The sequence below is a fragment of the Biomphalaria glabrata genome, chromosome 11 (assembly GCF_947242115.1).
Source record: "Biomphalaria glabrata chromosome 11, xgBioGlab47.1, whole genome shotgun sequence".
Classification (NCBI taxonomy): domain Eukaryota; kingdom Metazoa; phylum Mollusca; class Gastropoda; family Planorbidae; genus Biomphalaria; species Biomphalaria glabrata.
The window spans coordinates 22,878,894-22,906,885 of NC_074721.1; the positions used below are offsets into that span (position 1 = coordinate 22,878,894).

The 27,992-nt window shown below is 31.3% G+C and overlaps 1 protein-coding gene across 3 annotated transcripts in view; it reads left to right on the forward strand.

Annotated features, from left to right (window-relative positions):
* Positions 1-27,992, forward strand: part of LOC106054875 (INO80 complex subunit D-like) — a 32,392-nt gene continuing 4,400 nt past the window's right edge. The window contains exons 1-9 of one of the 3 annotated variants that reach the window (XM_013210950.2): positions 1-229; positions 4,479-4,742; positions 8,980-10,580; positions 13,335-13,440; positions 16,177-16,404; positions 23,894-23,997; positions 26,068-26,201; positions 26,483-26,651; positions 26,959-27,165. In XM_013210950.2, the coding sequence (XP_013066404.2) occupies positions 4,525-4,742; positions 8,980-10,580; positions 13,335-13,440; positions 16,177-16,404; positions 23,894-23,997; positions 26,068-26,201; positions 26,483-26,651; positions 26,959-27,165 (2,767 nt within the window). In that variant the 5' untranslated portion in view covers positions 1-229; positions 4,479-4,524. Of the gene's footprint in view, positions 230-284; positions 410-1,606; positions 2,027-4,478; positions 4,743-8,979; positions 10,581-13,334; positions 13,441-16,176; positions 16,405-23,893; positions 23,998-26,067; positions 26,202-26,482; positions 26,652-26,958; positions 27,166-27,992 lie in introns of those variants that run through there. The other 2 variants (XM_013210951.2, XM_013210953.2) reach the window with 2 other exon arrangements.

The following is a 27,992-nucleotide window of genomic DNA, read 5'->3' on the forward strand; positions in this document are numbered from 1 at the left end:
CGCATATTATTCCAATATTCCCCATAATATGTTTGTCCCAACATAGATAGTTTAAATAGAGTCAAGTTTGTATAGCGACCGAACCTCTCCTTAAGAACCCCCTATGGCAAGACGTGAAGGGGAATAAATTTACACGCAAATTCTGGCCGCCATTTTGATTCACTTCTTTAAGCATTTACTATTTAAATTACTTTCTATTTATCTTTCATATTTTTCAAATATATTCATGGTAAGGTTGATTGTATTTCTTTAATAATTTAGATATCTACATCTCTGACATGAAATTCTTAAGAAACTGTCATAGCAATGAAAACTTGGTTGTGGCACTTCCGCTATGAAAAGAAATCGCGGAAGTGTTAATTTCACGAATATTTTACTTAAGTAATGTAAAAGAAAATTAAACTATGAGGTATAACTTCACCTTTCCATAACAACTGAGTGTTGTTTTTTTTAATGTGTATACAGAAAAGTAAAAAAAAAGTATCCCATTTTAAAGTACCACTCGAGTATTTGTCATTTTTGTGTGAAAACAGAAGCGTACCAGTTATCGACAATGTTACTAATCTGACTAATCATCAATCATTCAATGATCACTAGATCTAATGTTTACACTTTTATATTTGAATTTATTTTGATTCATTATTCAAAATTATCTAGATAGTCTAGACCCCATGAGCCCATGAAATATCTGGGACTATAACTATATAATTTATATTCTATATAGATCTAAAATCTAGTCTAGAACCTAGATCTAGATCTAGAATCTAGATTTCTAGAACTAATAATATAACTAAGTTAAGAAGTAGAGAATTAATAAAATCTCAGAATAGTGACTCACTGACTGAAATGACTGAATAGTCTAGCGGAGTCTAGGCATCTAGGCTAGCCCTAGCTAAGAGTAGCTAGATCTAGATACTAGAATTAGATTAACCAAGACTAAGATTATGTCATTATGATTATTATGATTAGCCCTAGGCCTAGGCTTAGGTCTAGAAGTAGTTCAGAAGTCTTTTTTTTTTTACCTATCCTATCCCTTAGTCTGTTGGACCGTTGGGGCACCAGACAAGACTTGTCGACCTTCTTTCTCCATTCCTCCCTTTTTTTTGCCTTGTTTAGAACCTCTCTCGTCCATTTTTTAATGTTGTCCTCTCATCGCTTTTTATGTCTGCCTCTTCTTCTTTTCCTGGCACTGTTCCCTGAAGGAAGGTCTTTGTGAGCCCCGTAGATCTTGTAATGTGGTCATAGGTTTTAAGCTTTCGTCTTTTTACAATAGTTAGCAGGTCGTCATGGGCTCCGATCGCTGCAGTAACCCTGTCTCTGATTTCTTGGTTTGTGATGCGGTCTTTGAATGTGATGCCTAGGATCCTTCTGTAGCATCTCAATTCCATTGCTAGGATCCTCCTCTATAGCTCTGCATTCAACGTCCACGACTCGCAAGTAGAAGTCTAGATGATACTAATGATACATCTAGATTTTAGATCTATCTAGATTATTAATCTAGATCTAATTCTAATCTAAATATATATATATATATATATATATACTAAATCTAGATTTTAGATCTATAATACTAGATTCTAGGTTGACTAGACTACATCTCTAATCTATCTATTCTAGATATATATAAAATCTAATAGAATCTAGATCCATTCTTATTCTAAACATAGAATCTAGATATTGAATCATTCTAAGGCTTATGGCTTATAAATGGGTTCACCACAATTAATTGGTAATTGGTTCACCTGACAAATTGTTAACAGACAAAAGGCTGACTTCAAAAGGTTCACACCACAAATGGATCACTGACAGTCGGTCTTCTGATAGATAGATCTAGCAACGTTAATGTCGTTAAATTCTGCTCATGTGTTTAATTTGTTATACATGGAAAGTACATACAGTTGATACAGGGGATTTATACATTTAAGCTTTTTCTTTTTTAAATTCTTGTTGCTAGCTCAGCACAAGATTGGGCTTAAACTTAGTTTGACTGTTAATACTTCTAAAGCATGGGAATAGTACATAAAATGTGAGTAAAATAAAACTTAAAAAATATTAACTTGATATCTTATAGCACCCTTGTAACAAGCCATCCGAACTATTTACATGAATTGGACCCTCACTTATTTATAGGCAACCTTTATTCCTTCACTGTTATTTTTACATGCAGCCATGTTCGCCCCACCCCTACATGTAGTTATCCTGCTTTAATCTGGTCCAGGTGTTAAGGTACCTATTCCATCATTCGCTATGATTAATCCTCTTAAGGAATTTCATCTATATTCCCTTTTATCTTTCCCATTCAAATGGATACTCAAGTTAACATCTAATAGAGCACTAGACAGAGTGGTGCCTCTGGAAGTAAAAAACTTTATTGGACAGGGAATCCTTCCCTTTTAAATGGGAAAATCTTCACTGACAAGTCATTGATATTTATTTTTTTATCTACACGTCTACCACAGATTTTAAAAACATATCAATTAAATTAAATTACGTCATGATTAAATGAATACACAATTTAAAAAAAAAAATACTACACCATGTTAGTTTTAAGTTAATGTAGTCAAAAATTTGTCAATTTTGTTAGTGTTTTACAATAATAATGTTACAATGGAATTAGGTGTTAAATATGTCTTGGCATTTTCAGCTGTTAGATTCAAACTGTCAATCAGGTAACCTCAATTCCCCTGTAGAGAATCTTTGTTTAGGGGAACAAATAACAATTCTTCATTTGGAAATCAAATAATTACATTTCTCCAGTAGAAGTCATGAAGAGATTGACATCACACTATATAATCTATTCATTTATTAATAGATTCACCAAAGTATACTTAACATGAAGCTTGAAACTCATTAAATCACACCTGCTTTTTGCTTTTCTTTGTTTTCATTCCTCTTTAAACTTAGCTTCTCCATTGTACATGAAAGAACAAGAATTTTTCTAATAGAAATATCCTTGCTTATTTTTAACTCCCTAGCTATTTTTAGTTCTATAGGAAATTTACAATTGTTTCTTGAAATGTAAACATTTTGTTTATATGTTTATACAACTAAAACAACCATGATTCATTACTATTATTATTGACAATAATACCATAGATTTTACCATAGATAATATAAATCTAGTTCACTGTAATTAGATAATATATATATGACTCAAAAAAAAAATTAAAGAGCAAAAAAAAATCACTTTACAATTGAGGTACCTAAAATGAAAAGTAGAAATAAGTCTACATAATCTAATAATGAATACAACACCAGGAGATTGTCTGTTGCCACAGAAAGAAGTAAAAATATATCGGAAGATAAGATATAGGAACCAGATAACCAAAATAGTAGGCAAGAGAAAAGCCAAGAAAATAAATCAAGTTATTTGCAATTTTATTTTGAGAAAAAAACAATTTTAAAAAATTAGATTTATAATTATGCTGGTCTCCAGTAGATATTTTTCATGTGAACATAACTTTAGAAATATGTTACTATTCTGTGAACCAAACATCAAACTTGTATAACCCTCTGGTTTTATGGGCAAAAATGCTGTAGTATTAGACTTTATTTCACTTACTTAATATCAAGATCTATAAATTATCTAGCAATAAGAACAGGAGATCGAAAAGCTTAAAGCATTTCTGGAATGTGTTTTCAAAGTTATTTTTTGAAGAGAAATTTTTAATGAATAGTCTTAAACATTAAGCTTTTCATAAAAGAAAACCAACAACAATTTGTGTTGCTTTTATTTGTAGAAACTTTTTTTTAAAGAAACGTTCTTAAATAAAGTGGATATTTGTATTGATCATTTTCATCCCATTCTATCACTCATAATAGTACCTATATATTATATTAATATTAAAATTATTATATATATAATATATATATATAATTATTATTATTATATATGTATATATATATATTATGGAAATAAGTTAATGTCGTTAATGCTAATGTAAAAAATGCTCTCTAATCCAATCACCAGTTATTTATTCACCACTTTGTTCCTCATTGGGACATTTCCTAGTCTGTTTCTCTAAGCTGGAACACCTCAAAGAGTAGAGTCCTCATATCAATTTAGTTTTTTTTTACAGAAACAACATCTTTTTTCTGGCCTTAGGAGAATTAAAGCATTTTGTTGTTCTGTGATAATATTTTTTTAATGTAAAAAATTATTAATTGCATGTAAACGCTATTCAATACTATTTATATTGCCTAAACTATTGGAGATAATTATTTGGCTGATCTAGTGCAACCTTACCTTAAGTAATTTTGCTACCTGGCATATATACAAATTTATGCAATTGACAGTATGATTCCTAACAGTATCAATATATATATTATTGTTATGTTTTAAATAGTATGGTAATATAAAAAAAATTAGTTATTTGGTACCAGAAGATTATAGATCTACGATGGCAAAAATTTTGCAACAATGTCTGCATATTGAAAATATTAATCTTTATTGCATACATCTTTTTTTTTTTTTTCAGAACATGAGATATTTTAGGGTATGATTGTACTGGAGCATCACGTACAATGTACGAAGGAAAAAATATTCACTACTCTAGTGCAGACAGTAAGCTCCTTTGCTCTTTCAGTGGCAAGCTCTGCAATCAAAGGCGACTTAATGGATATGGCTTCTGTATTAGACATATATTAGAGGATCCAAGTGCGCCTTTTAAAAGATGTGCTTATGTTGCTAAGTCAAGTAATCAGATGTGCACTCAAGCTATTCCTAAACATGAAGAAAGAAGGTCAAACTTTTACTTTTTTTACAGAAGCATTTTTATGAATTATACATTATGATAAGAAATCTCCATGCTGCTATAACTAAAACTACTAAAAGACTAAAGACTAAACAAAAATAACTAGGATTCACTTAAAATAAACTTGATATAATGTTAAAATGAAAATATTTTTAAAAATTGTTTACAGTGATCCCTCTTTTATCAAGGGAGATGCAATTGCTGAACCACCCACAATAACTGAGAATCTGCTAAATGGGAACTGTATATTTATTCAAGTACTTATACACTATATAATACCACCACCTCACTTTTACGCTGTCAATATAAATCTAGGTACTACACAGTATAGTAGACAAAATATCGCCTTAGTGGTCTGGTTAGTAAATGATAGCAACACAGCTAATAATAACAATGTATGGTATAAATAAAAGGACAAAAACATAATACTGTTGATTGATAATAAGAAAAACACACCACTACACTGAGCCAATCAAGCACTAGGATACAACTGCAGCAAGCAATCAATTGTGTGTTGCTTACAATTGTGAGTAGGCATGCGACGATTATTCTTATTTCAGAGTTATGTGGCATAGATGTATTAACCACTTTGCTACCTATCTAGAGTTTGAAACCCCACTCAAGCTGAGCGCCTAAAGGCAGTATGGAAACCTTTCCCAGATACCCCCTCCTCCTGTTGGTTCACAAAAGAGATTCTTGCTATAAGGATGAAAGATACGCTACATAAAAGAAAAAAAAGTTATTTATAACATTTCTTTATTGTTAGAATTAATACTAGAAATACATATATATGTATAGTTCTAAAATGTTTTTAAAACACGCATTTGAAGGTAAATTTTCTTAAATAAAAATGTAAAAAAAACATGTATTAAACAATAACTAAATTCCAAAATGAAGATTCATAATTAAAGCAAATTTATAGTTCTAATGTTTTTAAAAAACACATTTGAAGGTGAATTGTATTAAATAAAGTAGTTTATTAATGATAAACATTTAATAATAGGCCCTTAATACTTTTTTGTTGTTTTTGACCGTATAAGCTAATATGATTTGTATCACTGCTTGACCAAAGATTTTTATATTGTGAAAATCTATTGCAAGATGGCTACTTTGACCTAAATCTAGTAAAGTGCATTGTATTGTATAGATTGGAATTTTTTTTCCTAATTTTAAAGACCAACTGATATTTTGGGGTCAATCACAGAAACTGTTTTAATACTTGTTTTCTGTAATGTAATGCTTAAAAAAACATGTATATGCAAAATATTTTCTATAACTTTTCAGCCGTTAATGAGATATTAGCATTTTAATGTGGGTTTTAGGGACACCTAAAAGTCTTAGTCTCGTAGCCATTCGAGATGAGTTTCTCCCTAACTACAGGGTCCGCGACGTCATAAGGTGGAAATTAGGTCACTCTACTAAATATAGAGCTAAGCGAATTAGTGTTCGCCGGATTTGCCTAGATCCGGTCAAGCGCACTAGTATCGAGTTTTAGTCCACCGTACAATGTGGATCAGTCTGCTATATCTCTTGTTACAGTCAATGTGTAGTTTTTATGACTGTGTAAGCTTATCACAGTTAACCAGCCGGTTTAACCTAAATCCATTCATGCGTACCAAGTATTTGACCACAACACAGTGTGTTTCTGTCCACCATATCCTGCAGTACACCTGTATTTTTTTAATCACCAATTCTTTTAATTACCAGTACTTTTCGTTCTGATAACGATGATAATAAAATAGATCTATATGCTAGAAACTTTGGTTGCAGAAACAGCTCCTTGACTACTGGAATTGTGATAATGTGTAATTGTGTGTAGAGATGGGGTGGGGAGAAACAAGTCAAAGCAAGATAGTTACTTGCACACTTTAAGTACAAAATCAGCTTCCTTAGCTTATATGATTCAAGAGTAATCCCCATATTGGAAGCAGTTAGCTCAATGAAAAGTTGATATCAATGAAGAGCTAAATTTGGTTTTCGTAATGCAGTTTTAAAGCTGAATTGCTAACTGATGGTTAACTTTTATTTTTTCTTATATTATATTTCTTATATTAACATATTTTCAAATATTAAAATATTATCAGAACATTTTAATTGCAATAAGATAGCAAGAGCAGAAACAGCTGAGGTAATATATAATATTTGATCAGTTAGGTTCAAGCTATAAATATTTCAAGTTCTAATATTAAATTATTTATCTAGCTAAATAACTTTTAGGTGCTAATTTTTTTTTTTTAAATATCTTTGTAAACAGGGACTTACTGGAAATATTACATTATATTAACTAATTTATAAATATAAACAAATTATACATTCTGCATTTATAATAATTTACATTTTCGTTTTCGTCGTCTGTGTCTGTCTTTAGCAAGCTCGTGAGAGCTTTTCAGCTGTTTCTTTCAAAGGCAATATGCTTTCCTTTATGCTATGCCAAAGAAACCACTGGTTTGTCTGCATAATGAATTAGATGTGACAAAATATACAAGTTGCAACTGGGTTTGTGTGGTCAAGGGAAATACTGCATTAATCCTTAATTTTCAGAATCGAAGATAAGGCCTTATAACTTTATGCATTAAATATAAAGGGCATGTCCCAGAAAGTTGAAATTTATCCAAAAGAATATTTTTTCACTTTTGAGTATTTATAAAGAAAATTTAACAATATTATTAATTCAAAAAATTTAAGACAACGTTAGCTTAAAACAAACCAACTGAAAACAAATATGATGAGATGTATAAGACTTATTTATTTAAAGATTATTGTCATGACCATATAAAACTGAGAGGACTTCTTCTAAGCCATTGAGTGTCATAGCATCAGCTTTTGGATTTGTAAGTAAAAGATGCTCAACAGTCTTATAAAACAACAATTCAGCTGGCATAACACACAATCAGGCAGCCATTCACTGTTAGACGCATCAGATCATCTTTTAGCCAATGTCAGGTTTCTACAATAAAATTTTAAAAATATATATTTTTTGTAATAGATCTATAAACACAAATGAAAAAATAAGTAATATTAAATGAATATGAACATTAATATCAGCCCAGTGGAATCTAGCACTACTTTACTAGAATATAACTAGATTTTATAGGCCTATTGGTAGATCCTAATTCTTATAATTCTTAGAGTCTAATGATGAAAGAAGATGTGGAAAGAGTTTTTTAAAAGTAAGTCTAGATTTTATAAATCTAGATCTATATCTTTCTTTACTTTATAAAGAATGATATAATTATATGCTTTCTAAAGACTATTGCTACTACTAAGTCTAAATCTTGTAGCATTTATATAATAAGGCCCTAATACAAAACAAGAATAGACCAACTAAAGATTTAGACAGAACCTTCCCCATGACATATAAATTCATATTATTATAGACCACTAGTGAAGGGACCTAGCCCTATAGCCTAGGCTAGTCACTAAGTCTTAAGACTATATTCCTATATTTATAAATAGTAATTTATACTAAATTAGATCTACGACTAGATCTACAAATCTACATCTAAACTAAGACTAGTAAAAAAAATATATGTAGCTAAAAATCTATTATTAGATATCTAGATCTATGGCATATCTAGTTACAATCTAGTAATAAGACTAAATTGTCTAAATTAAGTTGGTCTTAAACAAAAACAAGATCTAGAATCCTAGCTAGATCTAGTGTCTTGAGCTCGCCATTCTTTCCGATTTCCATCCTAAGATGTCACTTCCGCTTTCGGCCATTACATAGCCATTTCAAATCTCATTATTGTTTTACACTTTCAAATGACATTTTCTAGTATAAATATGTATTTCTTTAAACTCAAATTTTTAGGAACTATATTTGAAACCATCTACTATCCAAATCAATAGTTATATCAATTTCGAAAAAAACCCTCTTCAGTTGGTCTTTAAAGTCATCTGGTTGTGGGAGGGACATTTATACACTATGATCTCCTCTTTCATAATCTAAAGTGAAAGTGCATTCATGCTAAGTTTCATCAAGATTGGTTTAACAGTTTTGATTTCTATGAAAGCCTTACATATATCTTACATTCAATTATATGTGTGTGTTATATATATATATATATATATATATATATATATATATATATATATATATATATATATATATATATATATATATATTGGATTTTTCAACTGATCAAATTTCTCAGAATATATTTATATATGTTAGTTCTTTTATTTAAAAAAAAAATACATTGCTATTTACTTGTACTTTCAGATATTGTAACAATCATATGCAAGTATTGGGAATTCTGCCTAAGAAAGAAAGAAAAAAGAAAGAGAAATCCTCTACCAACTCTGAAATTAAAACTCCACTAATCCTAAATAGTGCTGTGAAAAACAAGTTCATCTTCTCAAGCACGAAAGATAATAATTTTTCTGCCATATCTATACAACATTCAAACTCTGATGATCCAGATGATCCATATGCATTTTCTGATACAGGCCCTACTGAAAACAAATTAATTTTACCCATTGGAAATAATGTTCTATCATCTGACAGTATATTGGGTAAATCTCTTCAATCTGGTCAGGGGTTTGTTCGTTCTCCCAACGATATCAGCAGTTCCAGTGGGCTAATGACAGGTGGATCTATGATTGCAAAATATTATCCTGAACTGGCAGAGAAGCTAGAAAAAATGAGAGCCAAGCCTGAGCCAAAATTAACACCAAAAAGTCGTGCAAAAAGCTCTCGAACTATGAACAAATTGCAAACTAAAATAGCTCAAAACAAAATAAATGAAAAACTTAGAAAATCTCAAGAACATGGCCATACAGATTCTAACTCCAGTCCCTTGCAATTATCAAGTCCAGAGCAAAATTTTGGCTTTGAACATAGTCCTAGTCCAGGATCTGGGTTTAGTCCTGCTTCATCTCATACATTTAGTCCACAAGCTTCCACATCAAATTATACAGGGAATTTAAATCTTCCTAGATATGATCAAAATTTGACTGTCCAGGATATACCTCCACTACCTCAAGTTGATACTTCTTTGCTAGCCACACTAGCAGCACAAGATAATTTAGGATTTCAAAACTCAAACATTCTTGAGCCTGAAAGACACATGGCATCCCATACACCACCTCGACTTCCTCCTCCATATCCTGGAGCATCATCAATTTCTATAGATCCCCCTGTGAGTGCCTTTAGTCAGCAGGCAAATTTAAATAATGTTTTAGAATCTTTTAACTCAACACATTGTTCTAGGCAGGCATCCATTTTACAAGTTGGACCTTCTGGACCTTCATCATTATCATCTTTGACATTAAATCCATTGCAAAGTCATCAAAGTAATTTGCAAAGCACTTCATTAGCATCATCTTATTTAACATCTCCTCCTTCATTTCCCTCAACTAGTGCTCCTAGTTATCCTTTTTCAACTTCCCAGTCTGGACCTGAAGTCCATTTACCTGGACTGAAACAGAGCAACCACATGTCTTCACTACTACCTCCAAATGTGGATATTTTGTCTCTATTAAATATGAACACCAAACTGAACATTGATCCAGCACTCATGCTTCCCTCTCCAAATACATTAGCTGCTCACTTAAGTTTACCTCCACCACCACCATATGTACCACCAGCAGCACTACAAAAGACTACTGCTGTCAGTGTGACTAATTCAACACCAAAGCCTTCTATAATTACAACTTCACCTGTGGTCAGTAAAGTTTCAGTTCCTTATGTAAAACTGAATAAACTTACTGGAGTCCTTACTGAAAAAGCAGCCAAACAGAAACTAAAAAGTGATTTAGCAGTCAATTTTTACTCATTTTATGCGAAAAGGAAAACTAGCAACCATTTTTTATTAGGACCAAGTAAGTATATATTTAATTTATTTTGAATATATTTTTAATATCATATTGTTTTATCTTAGTCATTTCACAATTGCCTGTCAATAATTTTGGATAGTTGAGCTCAAATTTATAGTAAAATTAAGTTTAAAAAATTCCTCTATTATTAATATTAATAAATTTATTTAGATAGCGCTGCTCACAAACAAAATGTAAGCTTAAGGTGTATATTGTCTATAGTCATAGTCTATACCTATGTAATGGAACACTTTGCACGTTTGGAGAATTTAGCGGAACCATTTGCTCATTTTTTTAGTTTGGCTAATTTCCTATTTGTTTAAACAAATTATTATTATTATAAACATGAATACATTCGCTTAACCAGGATTCTTTCTTGGGGAGAAGGGTGGGAATGGGAATGTTCCATTGTTGTTTTTATTTTATCTAACATTCATTAGTTATTAAGAGAAAAACAATCGCTCTATTAGTAGTTTAAAGGAGGTGTAGTCTTTTTAAAAAAGTATGTTAAATATTTTTCCTGTTTTCTTTTCATGTGTAAAACTACTAGTTTAATATTCCAATGGTTCGTGGAGCACCTATTCAGGCCTTGCGGAACCTTAGTGTTCCACGGAACACAATTTGTGAAACTATACTTTGTACCCATTATGAAATAAATTTTTATTCCATTATAAATATTTCATAAAAAATATATTTTATGTTATTCCCTCTTTTCTAAAAAAAACTTGGACTGCTTAAATTAAATTATATCTAAAAAATTATTTTTTTTAAACTTTATTTTCAAAATTTTAGCAAAAGCATATATTATATATAATAATTCTGTCATTACATTAGAATTTTTTTATGAAGGCATTTCATTATTTTTTCTAACAGAAAACACCAGCCTAAAAATTCATTTTCTTGAAATTATATTTGGTGAATTTAAAAAAAAAAAGTTGAGGCATTTTGCCTATGTACGTTATTTAATTTCATAGTTTTGATGCTAAATGTAAATTTTTATAAAAAGTTTGCACAACACAGGTCATGTGTAAAAACTTATGCAAACAGCCATAACCAAGCCAGAATTTTCACTTTTTTTCTAGAAATGGATCATTGTTGTGATAAGTAGGAAAAGTATTGTTAATGGTAAATGACCATTTTCTTTGCTTTCAAAACTAAAATGAGAGTTTACAATGTGGATAATAATAAACATTATTTCAAGAAAAAGACAATTTGGACCTGAGGCCACTATTATGAGTGTCAGGTTCAATCGGAGACAGAAATGGCTGATATTCCATATCTGGAAATAGCCAGGATAAAAAAGTATGACATATTTATAACACACTACCTCTACTTTGTTTTGCTGCAGCCTCACCTGTGAAGCATATTTTCCTTAAAAAGTCTTTCGAATTAGTAAAAAAATATTTGAATGTCAATAGCCTGGGGAAACTTTTAACAGTGAAGCCTTTGAGAAACTACTGGGTTTTATTAGAGTGATAGGATTGATAACTTCCAGTTCTTGAGACAATTTAACAAATATATTCTACACAAATTTCTTTCATTGTAATATTTTTTACAAAGCTTATATCAACTCACTCTGTCTTGTACAATTTTGTACACATTATTTCTCCCACACCAAATCTTAGATCCAGTTGAAAATTTACACAATTATTTCTTGTACCTGACAAAACCAGAATCATTAGAAAAAAACAAGCGAAATATTAAAAATCCTTTTTTTTTTTTTAAAAAAAGCTTATCTAAATGGGGAAAAACTCAGTCCTTAAAACTATATCTACCAATAACTTACAAGTTATTTCCCTTATTCAGTATCAAACTAAATAATAAATTACCAATAATTAATTTGTTTAATGATTCATGTTTTGTTAGGTACAATAAATAATTGTTCAAAGTATCAACTTGATTCGAGAAAGTGTGATGGAAAAATAGCTTATCAATTATTTAAGGAGGCTAAACCCAACAAATTGAGCCATATCTGTGAATACTGAAGAGTTGGTTTCCCTTGTTGCTATTTTAAAAAAATATTAATTACCAGTAATTAATTGTCTAATTGGTACTTTAAAAAAAAAATTGATTCATGTCTTGTCTATGTCAATGAATAAGTATCTTGAGTATGGGTGTAGGAGAAATAATGTGTACAAACTTTTTACCAGACAGACAGACAGAGTGAGTTGATGTAAGCTTTATAAAAATTAACCAATTAGTTAATTAATTATTGTTAATTAATTATTTTGTTTGGTATCAAATTGTACTTTACAGATTTAGCGGTATAAGTTATAAATTAAAAAGTAAGTAAAAGTTCCCCCTTTCAGACCTTACGATCTATAGGGCAGATGATGTAAAGGTCATCTGTTTCTCTGGCCTATGGTATTGGCTTGAGTCCTTGAGTTTGAATTCAAATCATACAACTTTAAAAAAATAATAAAATACTAAAATACATTTAAAAAGCTATCACAGTAATCTTCATCCAGATACCCCTCCTCCTCTCTCAACTGGTCCAGACAAGTGATAGGATCATAACGCATTGAGAAAGATTAAAGAAGGAAATAAAAATATTTCAAATCGCAGAGATTTATTATTGTTAGTCTAGATCTATTACAAATTTAATTACATGACTAATTCAAAATAATTGTTACAATGGTACTTAACAAAAGCTTTTTTTTTTTTTTAAAGTATTTTCAAAATGTTTTTCTTGCTTACTTCTATATTTTTTATTTCTGTTTTAGAATTGAATTCTTTAAAATAACAAGTTTATTGTTTCAGATTTATTTAGTTCAGATGAAGAAAGTGAGGATGAAGACAGTGATATGTTACCATGGCAAAGAGATGTTTTCTCTGCCTCTTCTGATGAAGAAGTAGACAGTGATGAGTATGTTTAGTTAAAAAGTGTTTATTTTCATTCTCACCAGTCTATGAATGTTGATTTTCCATCACATTTAAACATAAAGATTTGATTTTATGAACCAATCACAGAAGCTTGCTATCAGTTTTTTTTTTCTTTTGTATAGAATGGGGATATAATATATTTGTACATAGTTTAAAGATGATTTTGTGATACTAATCAAATCATGTATTAATTACTTGAAATTAGAGGTGATAAATAAAAAATTATCCTTTCTCCAATTTTTAGAGGCCCTCGTAAGAGGAAAAGCCACTATTAGGTTTGTGCAAAATGTCCGTCTGTCATACTCAGATCTCGAAAACTAGAAGAGAAATAAAAAATAATTATTTTACCACGCGATGCAGCTTGAAAGGTTCAGGTGCAACAGCTACTTTTGGTTTTCTAAAAGCAAACCATTTAATTTATAAAATTTATTATACAAGAAGCGATTTTTTCATAAAAACACCAATTCTAAAACAATTACATAAATATAAGGGAGGTAATGTTACAATAAGTTAACAAAGAAAGACAATTTTTTGTGATATTTTCAGTATCATTAAGTCAAATATTCGAGACCATCCCAAAAATTTAATTAACGGCATTTGATTTATCTGGAATTCTTATTTTCTCTCACTGTATACATCCAGAACAATCTATTATAAAAACTTAAAAACTATTGTGATGTTTCAGAAGGGAAATTAAACTTTAATCAGATTTTTTATAGCTTTTAGTTTATTTGTTGTTTTTTTTCAGTATTAACATGGCGAACTGACAGACAAAACAAAACAAAAAAATACATACATATTTAGTCTAACTAGCCCATTATGTCGTAATGTATTTTTTTCCTTTGACGTAATATGTAGGTAATTCTTTAAATGAAATGCTAAAATAACTGGGTGCACCAATGTCTATGAACCCTTGAGAGCCTACTCATATTGATAAAGACATTTTTAGTCTCACTAGGCAGTGTGATGTAGTGGATTTTTGGAGTTAATTCTTTTTATTAAATGAAATGCTAAAAGAACTCACTCAGTGCACCAATGTCACGGTGTCGTAATCTGACTCATATTTTAAAAAGACATAATAGCTAGATTTAGATCTAATCTAGATTTTTTACACTAGATCTAGATTTTTTTACACTAGAGCTAAATTTTTTAAACTAGATATTTAGATTTATATTCTAATTAAAATCATTGTAGATTCTAGATCTAGAATTGCTAGGTCTAGTTTAGAATGTTTGTTGTTTTACATGTTTCGGATGTTCCTTCAGAGTTGAAGATGTTTACTTCCTAGTCTAAACTAGATCAAGATCTATAATTTCAACGTCTAGACTTAAAGTGTAGATTTTTATTTCCAAATGTCTAGATCAATATTGCAATGTTATAAAATACTAAAAGTAATCTACTATTTTTAAATTCAATATTGCATTCAGTCTATTAATAGATTATCTAGGCTTTTTTTTTTTTTTGTTTACATAAATATTACCTAAATTATATCTACATTATTCCAAAATTATATTTTAGATTTAGATCTAGTAGATATAGATCTTAAGAGTGCTAAATCTGAAGTTTAATTTAGGTAGATCTTCATCCTCATTCTAGTTCCATTTAAATGAAAATGCCAATAGCTCTGTTGGTAACTGTGCTGGGACATCGAGCAGACAATGCCGAAATATAAGCTCGATGCCTTATTTTCTTTTTATTTTTCAATTACAAAACAATAACAAAAGATTATCTAAAATCGCTCATCTGACATTGTACATATTCGGTAGTTGTCACGCCATAATGTGTAATATATTTCTTTATCAATAATTGGCTATTAGTTTGTTATTAAGTTAACAGCAATGCCTGGTCGTGCAGAGCGCGCTGGACTGATTATCTCAACGATCCCGGCTTCATACCCTGCTTGCTGCCATCCCCGTCGTCCAGCAGGAGATTTGGATATGGAAATAAATTATCTTTAACTTTGAAGGAACATCCAAAACATGTAAAACATTTTACAGAGAAAAAAACTACATTTTTTACAACACCAAATGAGTCTTTGAAACATTATTACTTTTGACAACCAAAACAAAATCACGTCTTGAATATTCCTTGCGAATATGCGGATCCGACAGGGATCCAACTCTGACAGGGGCCGCCTCTGAGTTTTGTGTGACAACACAAACTCTCTTTGTAATCTTGTTTTTATTTAATTTTAAAATGCATTTTGTAGCTTCCAGTTGTACAATTAAATCCATAATGATTAGGATTGGGCAAGTTAGCAAAAAATCTACCATTTAGACTAAAATATTTTCTCCCTTTCTTTTAAACATAAAATAACTTACCTTTCCAAAACATTAGGCAATTCCTTTTTAATGAGAAGTTTTTAATGTATGATTGATAGAAAATAATTAAATCATACTATCTATCTATATCTTGAAGTGCTGTAGAACTTGATGTTAAATATTTCTTTGATTCCTAGAAGTCAGATAATTTATATTGTGTCTACATCAAGCAAGAAATGTAACATCTTTAACTAAATTATAACAGTGCTTTATATCTAATATTCAACTATTTAAATACTTGTCAAATTTTTTTTTTTTTAAATTATCTATGTCTAAAATCTTGCAGCAGTAAAAATGTTAGGAATCACATACACAATATCTACACTTTACTTTGATACAAGTTCCAAAGATACTCTTATGTGTATTTACTTAACATTTTTTTCCATATTTTGTCGCAGACTTGAAAATGATGTGCCAATGGGAATGAGACCTACCAAAATTTCTTTACTGAAAACAAGATTACGTCGTCAGTGGTGTCAAGCTAGAAGTGCTTATAAAGTTAATAGTCTTGTGAGAGAAAATAATAATCAAGCAACATTAGCTCTTATCAGAACTGTTCGTGATAGTGCTGCTTGTGCTGTCAGAGCACTTTGGCAAATCACACATGTGAAAAAATCCAAGCGAAGGTATGTTATATGTTATCTCAACCCATTTATGCTGAAGGTTACAATTTTTTAGATTTTTTTTCATGAAATTCACATATGTTATGTAGAAAATATAAGAAGCAAGGATGTCAAGAAAAAAACAACTGTATTTCATTGTTGACTTGAGGTGTTACAAAATTGGAATACTAGGTAAATTTACTACTATAACATGAAATTATTACCAGTGTGATTGTTTGATTTGCAGCAGAGAATTTCACATGTAGGGCAATATCACATTTTTCATATTGAAATGTTGTATTCTTATGACATTGCTCTCACTGTGTTTACTTTTCCTGTTTGACTATTGCAAAATTTAACCCTCAAAAATGTGAATCAATGTTGCGCTGCTGAGAAGGTCTTCCTTTTCGGACAGTATCAGCAGAGTGACAGTGGCTCTTCAAACATGCAATTCTGGACAAAACAGTGATCTACTTTTCTAACAAAAAATCAGAAATTTTCCCCGACTTTTTTTTTTTTTTAATAAATAATCAGAATTTTTGTTCAATTTTTTTTCAATGAAAACAAAATCCGATTTTATTATTTTTCCTTTTTCTGAAGAATGCGAAATAAGATTAGATTTGTTTTGAACATGCGCAGAAAATGTGCATTGCTTTTTTTAGGAGCTGCAGAAAACATACCTCTGCAGCGCTGTGACTAACTCTGTGCACAACATGATAAGGTGTATCCCAAGAAAGCTTACGTGTCTTAAAAAATCACATAAGAAGAAAACAAATAAATCCCATTGGGTTGGTGTTCCAATAACGGAACTCTTCATTAATGGGTTGAACATCTTCTAAATTTAAAAAAGATTTTCAGAGTTTTTTTAGATCGAGGTCTGGTTTTCAGGGTGTCCTGGAATTTAAAAAAAAAACAGGGTGTCTGCGGCCTCCTGAAATTCCAGGATGTCATGGAATATCCTGGAATTAAAAAAAAAACTCAAAAAGTCCTGGAAATCTCCTGGAATTTTAAAACATCTCGTTAATTGTCCTGGAATTTCGCCGATCGAAAAAAAAAATGGCTAAAAATTTTTTTTTAATTTGGCACTGTTGCAGGGGATGGGCCGTTGAGGCGGAAATAAATTTGAAAATAGCATTTCAGAGTTTGAGCAGAATGTGTTTACTGCTCCTTGATAGATCTAATCTATTTATAGAATAGTATCGTTATCGGATCGATTTTTCACTGAACACGTTGATTTTCATCCGAATGGGAACTACTTTACGTATCTTTGTAGACTTAATTTTTCTTGTTTCATTTTGTGCTCTTATATTTTCATTGGCCTACATTATTAGATCATATTACTTCTGTGCACTGGCAATTTAATAAATAGATCTAGTCCAGTGACCTAGATCTGTGTCCTAGATTTAGATATCTAGATCTAAATATAGACTAGATTTGACTAGATCTACTAGATCTATATAGATCTAGATGTAGATCTAGATTTAATCTTAGTTTCTTATTGTGTGGCACTGTGTTCAAGTCTAAGCTAGATCTAGTATATAGTCTTATTCAAGAATCGTAGATCTAATCTGGGGTATTAGTTCGAATTTCTCTTAAATTTTAAGAATATACAGATAAAAACGTATAAGATCTACCAATCTATTCACTATTCTATAACCTAGTTTGTAATAAAATGCCTAAATATGAGACATTGTTTAATCAATTAATGCACTGTGAGTGACTGTGCCAGACTGTGGTTTGAGAAAGATGTAGATCTAAAATAATCTAGATCTATAATATCTAGATTTCTAGATCTACAAACCTTGGCTTCAGAAATCATCCGTCAGTGACGCTAAAGCTTTTTGTTATTATTATAAAAACAAACAACAAATTATCATTTCAAACATTGGTAAAGCAGCACTTAAAGCGCATCTGAAATCTGATAAGCACAAGCAAGTATAGTAACTCAGATGGCTGTCGTATTTGTCAAAAGGGCTGCCACAGTCTCAGTGATTGTCACTTGTCCTACACCCACAGCTAAGCCAGTAACCCAACAAATTCATAGTTTTATATTACTGCTAAGAAGGCAATCAACACAAAGGTCTTTTGAGCACCTCAAAGGCTGTTTGCCAAAATTGAAAGCTTCATCTCAATTGCAAAGGTTTTGCAACCTTTTCTTTAAAAAATATCAATCAGATGCACTATTGTTGGTTGCTTTATGGCCCAAAACTTATAACACCAGCTGTTTTCAAAGAATGTACCTATGTTGCAGTACTTCTTATTGTAGATTTGACAGACATAAAAAATCTTCTCAATTAAAACTAAAGCCAGCACTAGTGATGTTTTAAATTTCTAGATGGAAAGCAGAAAGTTTCTGCTGACAACAGTTCTCAAAATCGTTGAAAAATCTCCATTGAAGAATGCTATTTGCCAGATTTTAAAATGGCAAAAGCCCAAATACCCTTTGCAAGATTTTGATAGCTCCTTAAATGATTTTTATGCCACTTTGAGCATATTGGTTCTGCTCGGCTGAATCAGTGCAGATGACTGTGATAGTATTAAATCTGAATTTACACATTAGCACATTTCCATTTTAACCACAAGTTCTGCTGCCTCCCAGTTCTTCAGTGTCACCTCTGATAGACTGAATACTTTCTTTAGCCAGCTTGTGAACACTAAATTTTCTAAACTCTGGACAGTGATGACAGGAATGTATACCAAGAGTATGGTAATTTAATTTAACTATTAAATAGAGATGTGAAACGAACCGAACCGAACGCACCGAACTCGAACCTCACTTATGACCGAACCAGTTTTTCCATACGTGCCGACTGTCCCTGAATTTTCGCTGGCTGTTTGCAATATTTTTTTTGAACTGATTAGCCCACCCTCTCAGTAGATCTAATAAGTAGAAAGTCAATTTTAAAATATTGTCACTTTTATTGAAATGGCTTTTAGTTGAGAGTAGAATATTTTTGGCCGACTATAGAGTGTAGACATAAATCTTCAATAAGTTCATATGTATTCTAGTTTAAAATATATTTAATTATCTTTTTTTCATAGTAAAATCAGTTTAAACAGAATGTCTTTCATAATTATTTTATATTAGAACTACTTAAAAAATTTAATATTTAATTTCTAAATAACGGTATTTACATTTCTTTTTAGTATTGTATGTTTAAAATTTGTGAAGTATTCCGTATAGGAATATTATTACTATTATTCTGATTTGCATTATTGATCATCAGTATTTTTAATGCACGGGTGTGGGGATGGCGAGTACCTCGAATTGGGGAGGGGGGGGAGACGCAACTTCCTGACAAAAAGGGGGTATTATAGAGTGTGTGTGTGTTTCCTGGCGGCGGTAAGAAGAGGTTAAGCAATTGATTTGCGTATGCATGTATGATGAGGATGATGAAATTAGAGTAATGAAAATGTGAAACGGCAGACAATTTTGAGAAATGAAAGAGTAAAGACGTTGTTTTGTGGTGAGCTAGATTTCGTTTAAATATCAGTATATTTCATAAATATTACATCTCTATCTCAAGTTAAATATGTGAATATTGTAATAACAGTTGGGCTATATTGAGCTGCTCGCATACGAAATTTCTTTTAAAGTTTATTAAGTAAAAATATAAAACGTCTTTATTGGTTCAATTCAGTGGCGTAGCTAGGGTATTTGATGTCCTGTGCGGGAGCTCCTCATGATGCCCTCAAAAAAACAACAACATAACAGCAAAACGAAGACTCCCCAACCCCAGAAAATAACTATTGTTAATTAGCAAAAAATTAATCTAACAAAGACAGAAAATGCTTCCAATGAATTCTACGTGTTTAATTAGCTGGCGAAATCAATTTTTTTCCCCGGAAATTTGTGTATAATAAATGAAATTTCCAATTAAGTCAGTCGTAATTTAGTCATCGTTAGTTGCAAATAATTCTTGATCAACTTTAGTTTTAAAAAAACTTCTATGTGTATGTATACACAAACGTCACATATATGCGAATCAAGATCACGATATTTTGGACTGAGCTATAAAGGCGATGTTTTTTTAACTCGAGTTCACCAGGTTTTTGTTTTGAAAAATTTGGTACTTCTGAAGAAACTTTGGGTAATTCTGCAGGAATTCAAGGGGCAGCCATCTTTGTTACTATTTTGTTATTGTTTATGTTCCAAAGAAATCCCAAGATAGTGTACTTAAAATACCAAGAATTAACATTATTTCTGTGTTTTCAAAGCAATTCTATTTTTTCTTTTAATTTTGACTTGGTGTCAATACAATACGTTTCTTATCTAGATCTATAAATTTAGATCTAGATTCTAGATCTATAAATGTAGATCTAGAAAATTCTAGATCTAGATCTATAAATTTAGATCTACAAATCTAGATCTATCTATAATCTATATATATGTATAGATCTAGATCTAATTAATCTAATATGTCATGTTGTTATCTTTGTTGTTTTCTAACAAATGTTTGTACTTTTTAATACTCATTTTCTATTAATTTGCCTATTAAGGCTATTAGAATTTCGCCTTATGCTAAAAAAGGGGGAGTATTGTGGGAGTGCTAGGTTACCTCCCCCATTGGGAGTCAAGCATTAACCTGTTTTGGTGTCTATTAGTTATTAGATTATGAGTCTAATTAATAGACTTATTAGGACTAGATGATACCCGTATAGCTAGATCTAGCATATTTTTTAGCTACAAAATGAAAACAAACAAAAACCCAAATCTGACAGAAAACCCAAGATATAAGATTACAGTCTAAACAATAACAAAGATGGATGCCCCTTGAACTCCTGCAGAATTACCAAACTTTGATAAGTCGTTGAAGCCTCATTGGCTCCAGACGAATTTTAAATTTTTAAAAATTTCGCTAGGAGCACTCAAGATTTGTTTCAATCTGAGGATCCAAAGTTGGGATGGGGCCAAAAAATCAAAATTTTCAGCCACATCATAAGGTGCTCAAATTTTGTGATAATCTCTTAAACAGACCGGTACAACAGAGAATACATTTCCCTCCGTATCTCTCTCTTGTGTGTCAATACAGAATCTTCATTTATTTCGCTAGGCATCTTTTTCTTGTGGCCAATACGAAGAGGTTTCGCACTAATCCCTAGATCTGAGCATATGCTTTCAGCAAAGGTAATACTGGCTTCAGTGAGGTCCTTTGGAAATGGTAGAGTATATCGAAAAATAGAACTACATCGACTTCAGCTTCAGCAGCTTAAATTCTGCCAGATTTAGAGATTTGGACATCCTAGTGTTGATTTTTCATGAGAACAGCAAATATCAAAGTCTTGACCTCCGCAGTCCATTATTTCTGAGCCATACGAACGTAGTTTTTCTAAAATAACCACAGATATTCCATAGGCATGCTTATTCTTAGTGTCGATGAAGCCCATGAAAGACTTGTCATTATCCATTACCGTCAATGCTGGAAGCTAGGTCCAACTTTTAAATTCCAGGTATACAATCAAAAATAATCGAAAAATAGATGGCTAGTTTTAATTGTTGTATGATCTATTTCCATGACCACCCATAATTACAATAAATTCTATTGTATTTTTGTAAGTTTGGTTCGAACCCAATGTTCCTTCAGGAGTGGAGTCCACTAGGATAGTAATATCACTAACTCCAACAAATTGCCTTCATTTTTGTTCTTCCAATTCTTCTTCAAATTGTTCATGATGTCCAGATTCTGATTGGAGAGCAAAACAAATGATGTCCAAGAGTCTTTCCATTTTTTCCTTCTTGTTTCAATAAATCCTGACCATTGCTGTGAATACTGCCCTTTACCCATTTCCTCCCAGTTATCTGAATGTTCTGCTGGTCTCATCCAATTCAGTTCTTGGTGATAACCTCCTTCTATCGTTTAATCCATTTTCATGCTGATGTAGCCTAATACTTGATCTTGAGAAAAGAGTTTGCAGGGGAAGCTAAACAGTTGTTGTTTTTTTTGGCTGGTGGGGGGGGGGGATGGTAACAATTTCTGAAAACTTTTTTTGCCGTTTATTTTTTTTCATTAGAAGAAAGTAACGTGGACGTCTAAAAGTGCGTTAATTAAAGATGTAAACAAACCTAGTAAACTCAGGCTAGTCTTTAGTTAATATTTAAGTTTAGAAAGAATAGAGGAAATCAACAAAGTAGCTAAATAAATAAACGTTTACATTTCAAATGGAATAGTCTGAGCTTGTGCAGTTTTTACTGAGAAAGTTTAAATTGTCCTTTGTTTGATGCCCCTTGTCGTTTGATGCCCCGTGTGGCCCGCTCCACCCGCACATAGCTAGATATGCCACTGGTTCAATTTGTATGAGCTGTAAGTGACAAACCAACTAACAAGGAAAGGGGGCGTCGAAATAAATGTTTTCTTTTCAGTGTAATTTATCTGAATATTAGTAAAATTATATGTTTGAATATTAAAATATATTAAGTAAGAGATGTCATTGTATCTTCTAAGACCTTGTTAAATGTAGACTGCTTTTGCGAGGTGCGTATGCAACAATATGGGTCAAAACATTTTGAGGAACACATTTTAAAACATCTCCGCTAGTGTGATTCTTCTGGATTTTTTGTCTCATAATAGCCGAATTTCTTCCGTCTATTGCTATTCATTATAATGACGACTTATGTCTGAAAAAAAAAGTTCGGGACAGAGACGTCTTAACATGAAGAATATTTTTGAAAAAGATCACGCCTATTACAGAAGGCCTACCTAGATTGTCCCTCGCATAATACTATTGGTCAGGGCTGCTTCTTTATTACTAGATTTAATATGGCCCTCGACTTTTTTAAAAAAAAGATGACTAGTGCGTTCTGTAAGAAAACATAAATATTACTATGAGAAAAAGTTAAGAATACGCTTAGCGCTGTGTCCCGCCCAGAATTAAACCCTTTGCCGACTTGAGCGAAAACCTGCCGCATCTTCAATTCTATCTCCTTGAAGAAACTTTTACAACGCTTACAATCTATATATGCAACACTGTTTCGAAGAAAAAAACTGACCATATGCCTACTATATATAGGTGTGTGAAACTGACTCATTAAGAAATTTTTTACAACCCTTGAAATTTATGTAGGCAACATTATTTTGGTATGAGTATTGCCCAAGGCCAATTATATGTTGCAAAGTATTTGTTTTATGAAAAATTCAAATGAAAGTGTTTTAACTAATACATTTCATTAAACCTAATAACTTAATTTCGCTATTACATAATTTCATAACATTGAACCGAGCCGAACCCGAACTTTGGACCTAACCGAACCCGAACTATAGTCGTCATCAAACCGAACCCGAATTTAAATCTGACCGAACCGAACTTTAAAAGTTGGGTTCGATTCCCATCTCTACTAGTAAACCTAAATTAATCATCTTTGTCTATTATGTAATATTTCGGCGCCAATTTTATGTCCTGGAATTTTAATATTTCTCCTGAAAAAGTCCTGGAATTTCATATTGACTTTGGTGCAGAAACCCTGGGTTTTACATTGCTTATTTAACTTTGTCTATAATGATCTGTTTATTTTCAGATTGATAAGAAGACTAAAAAAGAAGAAAGTTTGCTGTAATAAGAGTGAAAAGGAAGGACAGTGTCAAAATCTTTGTTTGCCTTATGCCAATCATTGCATTAAACGTATCCTTAAAAATGTTATTTATTTTGTATATTGCATATAAGGATCAAATATATAATCTTTCTTATTATCTTGAAAAATGTTTTGAAAAAGTTCAAATTTGATTAGAAAAGTGACTAGCCATTAAATTGTGCCATATTTTTTTAAATTACTGTGTATAAACTCTCTTTTGGCTCTTGTATGTCAGAACACCATTCACTCTATAGATTGAAGTTGCCATTCTTTTAAAGTTGTTTACAAAGATTTGTGTAGGCCAAAAACTTAAGCTAAAATCTTATCATGAATGAAATTGGAAAAAAATAAAACTTGTTTGTGCTTTATGGTTAATACATTATTTGCATTGTTTTGAATCTTTGTAGTTTTCTGTGATAGACAAATGAAACAATGTTGTTTAAACAATAAGATTACAAGTCCAAATGCTTCATTTTTATTTGGTGGGGCTTAGTGGCGTAGCTAGCCATGTGCAGGTACGGGGCATCTAGTGGTGAGGGGCATCAAACTGAGCATAAAATTTCTCATTGAAAGCTGCACATATTGTACAATACATGAACAAACCTAAACTACTGTATTTGATTTAAAAATTTATTCATTTTGCCTCTGTGTTAATATTATGGGCGTTGCTCAAGATTGATAAGTCTGGCTGGCGCTCATAGTGCTAGCTCAGACGGAGAAATTGTCTTCTCTGGTTAAAATGGTTGACGGCAGGGATCAAAGGGTCGTAAAGGTAAAAATCTGATAATGAAAAGAATCTTGGATTATATTCATTTTCTCTCAAAGCAGAATCTGGCCCTCAATGGGCATCACAAATGAGTTAAAAAAGAATTGTAAAGTAGGTGGATTGTTAGTTGCTACGTAGTCTTAATTTTCTCACCTATTTTGGATTCTTTGCCCCTGAATTATCTGAAGTAAACGACGGGTAAGTCTACCTTCAAAAACAATTATATTCAATTTGAGACTGCACACTTAAATCGAAAACATTAAAAACATCGATAACATGTAGTCAGAAGGGCAACGCTGAAGCCATTATTATTATTCAAAAACGTATTGGCCACAATATATAGAAGTCAAGCGAAAAAGGTGAAGATTCTATATAAATAAAGAGCTACGGATTGAGATTTATTTTTCCTTGGACATGATAGTTCAAGAAATAATCACCCAATATGAGCAATATCATGATGTGGTAGGTGAATATGAATTTCGTCGCTTATCCCAACTATTGAATCCTCAAATTGAAATCAATCTCGATAGTGCTATAGCGATTTTGACAAAAATAAATTTCATCTGGAGTGAAAGAGGCGCCAACAGTTAGTTTGTTGCAATTTCTTCAGAAACCTTTGAACTTCTCCAACATGGACCTGTTTGAAATCTTCAGGTTAGGAAAAATAAAAAGATATCAGCTAGAATGCCACCAGCTGATTCAGTTCTAAATATTGTCTAAATATTCGTAATGCATATTGAATGCCAAATTAAGAGAAAAAGAATGATTTCCAAGATTTTCTTCTGCTAGCATTATCAGATTTTAGTGTGGCTATATGCAAGTGAAGTTTTTTCAGACTTGATAAAGTTGATCAAGAATTTATACCAAACAAAGATGCGTTTTACTATCTAGGCATTGGTGGAAAACAGATTTCAATAAAATTATTGATAGTTTTCTACCAAGAAAGATCGTACTATTTATTTTTAGTATATTTTGTTACGGTATAATAACATTTTCGCTGTTTTATATCCATGGGGGCATCAAGAGGAGATGCCACACTGAGCATCAAACACCCTAGCTACGCCACTGGGGGCTCATGTAGATGATAAATTCAAAGTTTGAATTAAATTTTAAAATAGATGTTACTTTGACTACTTGTTATTCTTACATTTATTTAAAGTCATGAATGATGCTTCAATTATTTGCCTTCCAGCAGAAATTCATAAACAAAGATGCCTGATGTTTATTCTTTACTTTAGTCACATAAGACTCAAAATTATTCTGGAAACTAGTGGTACCGGGTATGCATATCATAATAGATTGTCACACTTAGAGTGATAATTTACTACTTACAAACATCCTTAACATTAACAAGATATCACATATAATATTAACCAACAATTGTTTGATTTTTGCACTGCAAAGTTTGCTAACAATGTTCAGTGTTGCCTCCCTTCATTTGACCTTCGTCATGAGCTGCCTTTATGTCAGGAGCACGCTGCCAAGGCTGTATGTTTTTGTATTTTTCAGAATATTTAATTAATATAGAAATGAATCTTGTTAGAAAAATAGTACACTTAATAAATAAAAAGTAAACACATTTTAATGTGGTAAAAGTTTCTTAATCATAAAACCCCCATAAAGTCCAAATATTAAGACCCAGCTGTGGCCTACATATTTTCCTACAACTTGTTGGTTTCTTCAAAGGCCTCCTTCCTTTTTCTCTTGTTGTAAGTTAAATACACATTTTTAGGTTATATATGTTTATGACTTTACATTTGGAATTCTAGGACAATTACCAGAAACAATTGGAGCTGGAAAATAAGAAAAAGCCGAGGAAAAAATCCAAACCACCAGCACTAACCAGACCCCCAAGAAAAGGCAAGAAGAAAAAGAAAGGCAGATACAGCAAAGCTCAGAAACCTCTTCCTCCACCTGTGTCCATAGGCTTGGAGTCTAGTACGTCATTTCTAGAATTGTTATTAAAAAATACAAATACAAGTAGACCAAATACAGTTAAAATAAAAATAAATTTTCCCTTAATAAAATCTTTAATAATAAAACTAGTTTAGTATTTATTTAAATCTAGTATATTCTCTATTACACCAGTGATTAGTTCTCTGTTTATCTAAATGATATTATGATGAATGCTTCAATTAAAAAGTAAATATTTTTATAAAAATTTGAGAACTATTATTAACTTTTAAAAAAATGTTTACATAAATGTTACTATTTCTAAAGCGTTGCAGTTATTTCTTTTATCTAGCTTTATCTGATGTAGATGTGACCAGTATAGATACGTCTAAACCAGAAGAAAATCTGTTATTAGAATCAACAAAGTCATCATCTTCCACTGTCAAGGATAACTGTGTTATATCTGATCAAGCTTTGATACCAAACTTTGCATCTCAGGTCAAAAGCTGTAGCAAAACTTTGGATCATGCCATAGATCTTGCTGATGCATTATCTCCTGGTAAGTATAGTTTTCTAGATCAAAGATCATTTCTGTACCAGAACTAAAATAGTTGATTTTTTAAGTGTTACAACAATGCAACAATTTAGTATGTTTTTTTGTGTAAATACAATATTAAATAAAAAATACTGTACTTGAGTGATAATACTATAAAAAGACATGGCAATAATTAATTGTTTTCCAATGGTAATAATAACATACTAATACAGAGATGCCTTCTAGTAGCGTCTTGCGTATTTAGTGCGCAAAAGAACATGAAATTCGGGAATAAAATGCCTATTCTGTGACCACAGCTTTGTTTCAAGGATTGGCCTCTTTAGTCACATGAGAAGTTGCAGAGAAAAGCAATATCTTTTCAAACGTAAAATGCCACAGATAGATTTTATTTTTAAGGGAAATAAATGGTTTTTAAATGTTTAACAGATAAAATAATATATTTAAGAGCATATTTAAAAAAATTAAGTTTATATTGAGTACAGAAACAATATTTAAAAAAAAAAGGGCTGAATGGCAATGTCTACGATTCCAAAGATTAAGGATTCATGCAGTGTTTCACATGGCTACGGAAACCCACTTGTGAACTGCATATTTCTCCACACATGATGCAGACAAAGCCATTGTCTGCTGGGGATCTATTTATACATATTAAATCCATACATATAGAAAAATCACAAATCTAAACATATTATTTCACTTAAAATCTCATAAAAGATTAACAAATTTTGGGATCCACAAGATAGATTTAAAAAAAAATAGTCAAAAAAAAAAAAAAAACGTGTTTAAAAAAAAAAGCTGTAGTTCCAGTATACAAAACAAAGACCAATCAC